The 10,903-nt window shown below is 40.0% G+C and overlaps 1 protein-coding gene across 1 annotated transcript in view; it reads left to right on the forward strand.

Annotated features, from left to right (window-relative positions):
- Positions 1 to 10,138, forward strand: part of LOC137269960 (uncharacterized) — a 51,646-nt gene extending 41,508 nt beyond the window's left edge. Inside the window, exons 21-30 of the mRNA XM_067803794.1 lie at positions 128 to 287; positions 825 to 942; positions 1,318 to 1,522; positions 2,589 to 2,762; positions 4,126 to 4,339; positions 4,726 to 5,038; positions 6,312 to 6,420; positions 7,434 to 7,460; positions 7,757 to 7,879; positions 9,255 to 10,138. Of these exons, the coding sequence (XP_067659895.1) occupies positions 128 to 287; positions 825 to 942; positions 1,318 to 1,522; positions 2,589 to 2,762; positions 4,126 to 4,339; positions 4,726 to 5,038; positions 6,312 to 6,420; positions 7,434 to 7,460; positions 7,757 to 7,879; positions 9,255 to 9,467 (1,656 nt within the window). The 3' untranslated portion in view covers positions 9,468 to 10,138. The remainder of the gene's footprint in view (positions 1 to 127; positions 288 to 824; positions 943 to 1,317; positions 1,523 to 2,588; positions 2,763 to 4,125; positions 4,340 to 4,725; positions 5,039 to 6,311; positions 6,421 to 7,433; positions 7,461 to 7,756; positions 7,880 to 9,254) is intronic.
- Positions 10,139 to 10,903: the final 765 nt, after the last annotated feature.

The raw sequence follows: 10,903 nt of genomic DNA on the forward strand, positions 1-10,903 counted from the left end.
TTACCATGTGGGGAGTTGAACCTGGGTCTTTAGCAGGACCACTGAAGGCTTTAACCGCTAGGCTATCTCACTGCCTCACTTCCAGGTGAATTTCAGTTCTGATTTCACTATTTGTATACTTTTTCAGGTTTGCGATACCAGGGCAGCTGAATCAACCAGCAGTTCTTCAAGTAACACTTTCTTCAGGCATGAAACACTGTTTGTTGTGACCAATGTCCGTGCATCCATACCTAACGACCCACCACAGTTGACCTCCACAACCTCCGTCACAATGGAAGAAGATTCTGGTAGGTTTTTATTTCCTTATGCACATCTCAATCAGGAAGTTAAATTTACACCATTTATGAAGTTCTTTACTGCCACAATGTAAATGTAAACCTGTCAGTTATTGAATCAATACTGAGACAAAAATCCACCATCTGTTGATGTCACTGACTAAATGAAAATGAGCATATGAAAAAACATATGTATTGTCAGAAGATCAAAACAACTAGGTAAAATTTCTAAAATAGAAATTTAAAAAGAGGTCGATTTCAACCCAACTTGATCAATTTTACAAAGCAGTTAAAAGATTTTATATGTATAAAAAGTATATATAACCTGCACATGCTTAACCGAGATCTTGTTCAAATATAAGTGATCATCTGCGCTGATGTAAATACAGGGCAAACATGTATATTTATGTTCACCTTGCAATGAAGGGGTACCCAGTAGGATGTGGTGATGTGACTGTTGATGTTCTTGCTCCTCCAAAGGCAGCTTAGGTTGTAAATGTTAATTAAATATGATTTGATCACATTGACGAGCTGTGCCTTCTTTTCAAGGCACCCTGATCTACCAGCTGTCAGGTGTTGATCCTGATGGGGACACGGTCAAGTTTAAAATCAACCCATCATCTGATGTAGCAAGTACCAGGGACCTGACACTGACTCCAAGTGGACTGTGAGTAATGGCTGGTGTGGGTGTGAGTAGGGCTGGTGATGGTGTGAGTAGGAGCTGGTGATGGTGTGAGAAGGGCTGGTGTGGGTGTGAGTAGGGCTGGTGATAGTGTAAGTAGGGGCTGGTGATGGTGTGAGAAGGGCTGGTGTGGGTGTGAGTAGGGCTGGTGATAGTGTGAGTAGGGGCTGGTGATGATGTGAGTAGACACAGGTGATGGTGTGCGTAGGGGCTGGTGATGGTGTGATGTGAATAAAAATTGCCCCGGTATCTAAATTGTATCCTGAAAATATTTTCAAAGTAACTGATGAATTCGACATTCGTTCAAACGCTCGCTCACTCACTGATGCCATGTCTGATGCAGCTTCATGCTCCTTCCAGCTTGACCTTCACACCGGCCTTGAACTACTACGGAACCTTCACTGTTCCGGTTGTGATTTACGAGGTGAATGTTGTGGACATCACGGCTGCCTCCACCCTAGTCGCCATCACCATAGAGGTCACAGCAGACAACGATGCTCCCAGCGTGTTCGCCTTCAGTGACGGAGTTAGCCTCATTCTGCCTGACCCAACTGCGCCTATTATGGTGAGTGAATTTTGATCAGGTCATGGGTAAGTACAAAATACCAGAAATTGTACCAACCAATTTTTGGATCTTCATTGCAGAATGAGGGGCCAAGATGTTAAAGTGTTCGCTTATGATGAAGACCTGGGTTCAATTCCCCACCTAGATACAATGTGTGAACCTCATTTCTGGTGTCCCCTGTTATATTGCATGAGCATTGCTACAAATGGAAAAAAACATATTCATTCACTCACTCACTCACTCATTTCAGACTGTAGACAAGGTGACTTCTTCCCTCAAAACTTTGCTTCTCCTAAAGGCTGTGTGTGTTTCTTCACAAGACTAGTATGACATAGCTTGTGAAGGAAACTGAAAAGGGAACACTTGTACTTTCATGTCATACCGTATTATTTTCCCTCAGTATATGTTTCATGGATTGGAATGCGTAAATAATTTGAAGTAACCTGTAAAGTCAGTTACCATTCAGTAATGATAGATTAAGTGACATGTTTTGGTTGAAGTGCTAGTGAAGGTGACTATCAGCTTTCATTTTTCTGTCGTATCCCTGTAATGTGAGACCAGCAAAGAAAGCAGACAAAGGGACCAAGTTAACTGAATTGTTTTATTTGGCTGTCTGTCCCTTCACCAGTGAACGAATCATCAAAACAGACCTCATGTATCTCAAAACAGAACAAAAATCACCAACATAGGAAAATAAACTTCAAAAACTGCTACAATATCCTCTAAAACTAAAAAAACACTTTGTAATGAAAAACTAATCACTACGATACCGGGATGTAGCGCATCAAGCCCCATTGTAGTAAGCTTCAAACCTATGTTCATGCTTCTCAGTGTTGGGCTTGCGATTCTGCACAAGAAACAAGTCATATATGCACATAATTTGAATCACAATAATATCATATCTGAACAAGCGATGCAAAGCAGAAAAATATGCTTTTCACATTGTAAAACCAATGTATTATTGCTAAAAATAATATTCCCGGGATTCTTGATATCATCCACAAGATATACATTCCTCGAGGTTTATGTGAATTATGTCTCTGTATGTATGTCCTTGTACTTGCAGACGCTGATTGAACAGAATCTTGTCAACGACAGCTCCGTCACCTACAAGTGGATGTTTGGAGCTTATGATGTAGACCCCGCTGAGAATTTGACGATGTACTTCACACAGCCAAGCAATGGGACGCTCACTTATGATGACGTGTCGGCACAGGTGCCAAACTGCTCAGCAGAAACGGTAAGGATATTGAGTGAGTTTAGTTTTACGCTGCACTCTGCAATATTCCTGCTATATTGTGGTGCACTGTAAATAATTGAGCCTGGACCTGACAATCCAGTGGTCAACAGCATGAGCATTGATCTACTCAATTGGAATACGATGACATGTGTAAAACAAGTCGGCGAGCCTGACCACCTGATCCCATTTCTCACCTTTTACGACGAGCTTAGGTTGCTTAAGGCCAATTCTAACCTGGCATTTCACGGGTCAGTAAAGGTGCTGACCTGCCTCTTGTAGGACTTTGGGTACTGCAGGGGGATAACACAAATGATAGCCATGGGTTACTTGGCTACTGGTGTGCATCTACAGCTACTTGGCCACTGGTGTACATCTACAGCTACTTGGCTACTGGTGTGCATCTACAGCTACTTGGCTACTGGTGTGCATCTACAGCTACTTGTGTACATCTACAGCTACTTGGCTACAGGTGTGCATCTACAGCTACTTGGCCACTGGTGTACATCTACAGCTACTTGGCCACTGGTGTGCATCTACAGCTACTTGGCTAATTGTGTACAGCTACAGCTACTTGGCTACTGGTGTACATCTACAGCTACTTGGCTACAGGTGTACATCTACAGCTACTTGGCTACTGGTGTACATCTACAGCTACTTGGCTACAGGTGTACATCTACAGCTACTTGGCTACAGGTATGCATCTACAGCTACTTGGCTACTGGTGTGCATCTACAGCTACTTGGCTACTGGTGTGCATCATCCACATGCAGCTTGGATCATTGCTTTTTAAGTCAAACACATGATAACCTGAGTTTATTATATTAAGCTTCCCTCTTTGAAAATTAGTGATCAACTGCATGAGCATTTATCTACTTAACTGGGACATGATGTACAATATGATGTTATAGTAACAACTTCTTTATTATTTTTTTTAAAAATCTTTTTGCATTGTTGTAAATAATAAATAAGTTGTAAATCCATTCCATACTATGTTATGTTACATTCTAACTTCTAAATGACCATCAAGCATCAGATGTAATTATAGGACTGAGCATAATCGTAATTGTTATATAGTAATGTAATAGCAAAGAGAAATCACGTTAGTCCATGAGTAGCCGAATTAAAGTCAGAGAGAGTGACAAGTATGGCAAGTCATGTGACCGGGGAGGAAAGACAAAGGGAGGCTACTCGGTGAGTGTGATTGTACATCACCTTCAAGAAGGAACTTCAAGGGATTTCAAGTGTCCTTCTTTGCAAAGAAGGAGGAGCTAAGCATCTGTATAAAATGAAAATAAATATCTTATTCAGAAAATGACATATTCCTGTTTTCCCACCTATGTTCCATGCCACAACTTTCTTCCAGACTGGCATCCTGTGCTCCAACTTGTCTTTGCCTCACTCCCCCGCTGCAGTCAGTTGGATATACAGATCATTCCAGTACATCCCTGACACTGATTACACCGGGTATGACGAGGTCCGGATGTACATGCAGGACAAGGCAGGGGTCTACTCCGATGTCATCACAGTCAGATTTGCAGTGATGGCCAGGCCCTGCCAGAACGATGGAATGTGTTCAAGTAAGTTCAGAATGACGGAACATGTTCCTGTTTATTCAGTGAGTGAGTGAGCGAGTGAGTTTAGTTTTACGCCGCACTCAGCAGTATTCCAGTTGTATGGTGGCTATTTGTAAATAATCAAGTTTGGAACAGACTAAACAGTGATCAACTCATGAGTTGATCATCTGTCTGTGCAACTAGAATATAATGATGTGTCCACCATGTCAGTGAGCTTGACCACCCCATTCCGTTAATCACCTCTAACATCGAACGTGAATCTTTATGGGTTTCATGTTAATTCAGAGTGACTAACATGTTTATGTAAGTTCAGAATGACAAGATCTTATACCCTGATCTTCGCAAGTCTACTAAAATGTGATACCATTTGCTGTGATTCATGATTGCAGGCAGAAACGAGAGTGAGTACACATGCAACGACCAGCGAAGGGCTGAAAGTTTTGACCTGTACTACACATGTGCCTGTGTACCAGGCTGGACAGGGAATAGGTGCGAACAGGATGTGGACGAGTGCCTCAGCAGCCCTTGCAGTTGGCCGTATACCTGTTACAACGATGTCAACAGATACTACTGTGCATGTCCAGAAAACAAGCCAAACTGTGACGGCTTTGAGTCGTGGATGATCGGACTGATTGTTCTGGCAGTCATCCTGGTTGTCATTATATCAGTCTTGGCATGGTACATTTGTCTGGTCAAACGAGGGTAAGTTGAGTTTGGCAATCCTGCAGAATATTTTTCTTAATATTGCTGCTTTATGACACCTATAACAATCACGAGTGAGTGAGTTTAGTTTTATGCTGCACTCAGCAATATTCCAGCAATATGGTGGCAGCATGTAGATAATCGAGTCTGGACCAGACAATCCAGTGATCAACAGCATGAGCATCAATCTGCGGAATTTGGAACCGATGACGTGTCAACCAAGTCAGCAAGCCTGACTACCCATTAGTCGCTTCTTACGACAAGCATAGTCACCTTTTATGGCAAACATGGGTTGCTGAAGATCTATTCTACTCAGGGACCTTCACGGGTATAAAAATCATGTATAGCCCTGGCAATCCAGTGGTCAATGTTAGAAGCAAAATTCTACACTTATATTGGTGTATAACTTGCATTGAGCTTAGTCTGACCACCTGATCCATATTTTGACAGGGCTTGATTTAGACATTTACAACTTGCTCTGATGCAACCTTAAACTGAGAAATACAACCTCATTTTTGTACCAACTTGCACCAGTGAAAGTTAGTAATATTCCTGTTCCAAGAACACAGTTCTTGGATGGAAAACAGAATGATGAGGAAAATCGTAATTCCCATACTTTAACAGACATATGACAGTCATAGCGCTACGATCACTTTGTGAAATGGGCCTCTGGGTTGGATCAGCAACACAGTGCAGTGGTTCAAAATGTTTTTTAAGAGGCACTTGCCACAGGGCAAGTGACTACAATAAAGTTAACTTGTCCTGGCTATTTTTCCACTGGCCCTGATTCTATGACACATTGTTTGACGTTAATGTTTACTGGACTATTTATCGAATAGTGATCAATTTCAGAGAACGACAGCTCTAAATTATTATTATTGCGAAATGTAATAGCTACATTATGAGCAGATATGAAATTAAATCCAAGTTTATTTTCAGTTTGAAACCATCAGTGGAAATTATCTAGTCAGGTGTAGCAAGATGTAGCAAATGTAATGATTTACAGCACTTTCCATATTTAGCAAGAGGTGCAACCTGTATTTATCAGGTGTAGCAAGGTTGGGGTGCAGTAACATCCATGAACATATGATGTTTCAAATCTCTTTTGCAAACCTAGCACCCTAGTGGTGAAAGTGCTCCTCAGACCAAAGGTCCAGGTTCGCTTCCCACATTGGTACAATGTGTGCAGCCCATTGCTGGTGCTCACCACAGGGATGTTGCAGGAATGTTGCAGAAAGCACTGTAAAAATAAACTCACTGTCTCACATTTCAGCCGTCTGAAGTGGTCCACACTTTTCATGAAATTGAGGTGCAGGGCTGGTAGCCATTCCAGCAGTGAAGGAAAGGACACTACCACTGCTTTTGTCAACCAAGCATATCAGGTAATGTGGGACAGTGGGGTAGTCTAGTGGTTAAGGTGTTTGCACAGGGGGTTGATTCCCCCTGTGAGTACAAGGCGTTAAGCCCATTTCTGGTGTCCGTCACCATGATGTTGCAGGAAAATTGCTAAAAGCATAAAACCTGAGAACCTAAAAACCTACAACCACACTCACTCACTCACTCACTCACTCACTCACTCACTCACTCACTCACTCACTCACCAGCTAATGCAGTAAAGATGTTTATGGGACAAGGGAACTGGTCGTTCGGTAATTTATTAAAATATATACCCACAACAGTATTGTGTAGCATGGCATGGGGTCATCCCATTAATGACTTTCTTTTACTGACTGTGTTAACATTTGGTCATTTGGACAAGGCAGCCAGCTTTGGATCAGAAAGTCTGTGGTTTGAATCCCAACATTGGACTCAAAAATCCTATGGCACGCCTACATGTCCAATTTTCACCTGTAATTTATTACTTTCCATGAGAGAGTCACAGTCTTTGAACAGTGATGTCATCAGCAATTTTCTGATTCCATTCTATTTTCTGTTTACTTCATTCGCACATTTTCACAGCTTTGGCATCGTGGCCGTTTTCGTGGTTGTTGCTATTGTGAGAACTTGATACATAATAAGCTGAAGGCTGGTCACGATTTTTTTTTTCTTTTAATCTCAAAATGCAATGTTTTTATTATCAGAAAATCTGTTACAATTTTGAGGATCACCTCCAGGGGAAGGGTGACTCACATCTGCATTGTATGAACATTTACTGACAGAGCAAGTTTCTGACATTGATAATCTCAGTATGACTTATTATAAACTAATCTTTAGCCACTAGCATGGTGTGATGCGTCTTAGTTATTATCTCAAATCATAGTAGACCAGCAATACACCTGCATAATCTAGCTGTTAATAATGAGAGTGGATGGCATTAACTGCCATTCAGTACTAAAGATTGACAGGACACTAAGGAGGAGATTAATAATATACATGTACACCCTGTTGGTTGCAGGATTATGATGGAGATCAGCTTTCCTTGGTGAGTTTTAACATGCATTTAATTTAGTGGAATTCTGGCTTTACTTTATCTTGCAAGTTTTGCAGAAAATGGTGTGTCTGGTTTCTTTTCATCTAATAGGCTTGATGACAAACAAGTATTCTCAGGCCATATTTGTTTATTTCATGTTGTGTAAACTAATTTTAAGATATATAAATTTTGTTTCATGAAACTAAAAAAAAATTAAAGGAGTGATATGACTGTTTCTTCTGTACGTCTCTTTATTTTGAAAATATTTCACAAAATTGTTATTTAAGAAGACTTGTTTTATTACACAGGATGAACCATTCCGGCGGCATTCCCAGGATTCAGGTGCATCATGGGTAATCTTTGGCGGCCGCCCCGACCCAACATGTGGCACCCCGCCACATGACCAGAGAAGAATTCGTTTTGTTCCATCGGTCAGTGATTAGTAATGAATCATATAAACTTGACCTGTTTTTTTGTTTGTTTTTTTTTTTGTTGAATCAGATCAAATATCTGATGAATCTTGCAGAGTCCTTATTTCCAACTCAACAGCTAAGAAACCCTATGAACAAAGAATTTGAAGCACTACTCCATTGGCAATACGATGATAAAGTATAAAATTAAGACCACCAAGTCAGAATTTGTGGATCAGGACATCTATATATTTATTTCCACACAGCAATGCTTAACTTGTAGTCTAAGGGGAAGGAAATGGCAATTAGCTAGCCTGTCTCACAGTCCCTGAACCACATCATTTCCCCTACAGTCTAGCCCTCCCTGCAGTGTAGCCTGTCTCACAGTCCCTGAACCACATCATTTCCCCTACAGTCTAGCCCTCCCTGCAGTGTAGCCTGTCTCACAGTCCCTGAACCACATCATTTAACCTACAGTCTAGCCCTCCCTGCAGTGTAGCCTGTCTCACAGTCCCTGAACCACATCATTTCCCCTACAGTCTAACCCTCCCTGCAGTGTAGCCTGTCTCACAGTCCCTGAACCACATCATATATAGTTTTGAGGTTAGATGATTTCAGTTTGTTGCGAAAATATTATTCAGCGTTTTTTCATATATATAGAACACAGACACAAACCTATAAACATTGCTGAACATATTTATTTACTGGCTTAGTGTATTTGTAAAGCAATCTGTTATTTGTAGGTTTGACAGAGCCTTATGTTAGTGGTGTTCCGATGATCAAAAATCAGTCAAAAGAAGGATTAAAAATGATTGTAAAAAACATATTTTCAATTAGTCAGAATTTTGTTGTTTTAGTTTAATACTCTTGATTGAAGAAAATGAACTGTTAAATTTGACGAAACATACAGGAATAAATATTTTGCTCAAAATTGTAAAGCTAAGTGCACTGTAATATTTCAACCACTTTTATTGTTTAATTACTTTTCCAGTGTCTTTCGTTGTGTGGCAGTAATAGTCACAAAAAAACAACAATTATTGGTAATAAGTCATGATTCAGAGCTGTCAGTGAATTAAATTCCATATCTCGGCTAGATGACAATAAACTGATGGATATGTTCCAATGGCAACAATCTGCTAGGTATTAATATTTTCAGGCAAATCCCAGAAATCCACACTTATTTGTTAAATATTGGTGCCATCATTGATGATGATTTTTACAGTATTTAAGCATGTGTTAATGAAGGTCAATAGTTATATCACACATTTGCATTGGTCATCTGAGAATCGTGCTCTATGTATGTCAAGTTTTTGCCTCGATGTGACATTATTTCATCCATTTCTACCTTGTGTAAAATTGGTGTGATTATTGCAACAATTTGGCATTCATTTTTCAGGTGATGAAACGTACAGAAGAGCAGAAGACCCAGAATCCATATGAGGATTCTTGGAACCGGCCACTGTCAGGGGAGATCACTCTGGATGAAGGGATCCCTCAGGTAACAGAAGTTCAGAGTCCCACTCCAAGAACACCTTTGGCGCCAAAAAGCATCATCAGTCCTGTGTTTGAGCCTGAGCCAGATTATTTCACACAGTCTGGAAATATGTAGAGATATTCATGCTGTTTTATTTCAGTCGTTTTCAAAATTTCAAACAAGGCTAGTATGAGGTGACAGTAGTGTTTATAGCAATATTAAATTCACTCGACACCACTGCCTTTTCAGTTTGGGATCAAAATTGTTAATTTACTAAAAAATAACATTAACACATTGTGTACAGTGAGACATTCCTTGGTTCTGGCGTTCCTGTGTACATCAGTTACGAAGTACATGAACTTCTTGTGGTACTGTAGTAATGCTAGCAGTGTATTTTTTATTATATTTTTGTAAAAGTGAAATTTGTATTTTTGTACTGTCTCTTATATTACTTTAAACTCTGGTCCTTCATTGAAATCCAAGATTTGGTGATATGTCTTAACAAGTTTTAGGAATATTATAAAAATATTATCAAACACTCCTCCATTGTTCCTATACTTTTTAACTGCACTTTTTTAAAGATGGGCTTTGTGAATACGTAAGCATGAAAATATCTACTTGCTGTTTCTTGTGGACCTCCTGGACGTGTACATTATTGATAGCATTGATGCTGTCTCTTTTGTGTTCTGATGAAAAAAAAACACAATGAAATTGAATGATTTACTTCACTGGAGGACCTCATGAATTGCATCTTTGCTCAGTTTTACGTTTGATACAAGAAATATGAATAAAGTCATCTTGAGAGATAATGTTGTCTGTTGTTTTGTTGGGTTGCTTGACCACGGTAGTTCTCTTTGTAGAGCTGCATTATTTGTTTCTTGTTATACAAATTCCAACATTTCCTGATGTTGATAATAAATTCCAAACATGTTGGAAAAAGGCAAACCAGTCAGAGAATTGTGCATCCCTCCAATATGTAGGTAGATCTAACTGGTGAGTCATTCTGCCAACCCTAGGGGTCACTTGGTAGACTTACTTTGGTGTCAAAAAAACATCATCACCCCGCCCAAACGGTAAATTATCAATGGTACCTTACATAATCACGATCAATTTTTTAACAAACATTGGGACATGTCTTTATTTTCCGTAGTATTGAAATGGTAGTTAGAGTGAAATACACTCTCATTGCACGCTTTTGAACCTTGCACGACTGAGCAGAAGTAAATGTTCTCTGTGTTCTCTGAGAAGCTGTGCGTAAGAAAGACGACCTGGTCACATAAGCTCCGACCACTCATGCATATTTATGATGTATGTGCACTTAAGACCTGTCGGGGTTTAAGGGCTCAACATACGCGTGTGCGTGTATTTGGATCTCTCGCCGTCAGTTGCATGATTCTTATCCAAAACTTCACAGCAGACAGAACAGTCTAAAACCGTCGGCCAAAAAAATTGTCGACATTTTGTATTTATATGTTCGTAAATTATTTCGAGCGCTCCAAGCTGATTGGTTTCGTAAATCACATATCATTGAAAGACGATCCCCAAGCCATGTTTGTCCGAATAAATGTTTT

Source organism: Haliotis asinina, unplaced genomic scaffold (assembly GCF_037392515.1).
Source record: "Haliotis asinina isolate JCU_RB_2024 unplaced genomic scaffold, JCU_Hal_asi_v2 scaffold_20, whole genome shotgun sequence".
NCBI lineage: Eukaryota > Metazoa > Mollusca > Gastropoda > Lepetellida > Haliotidae > Haliotis > Haliotis asinina.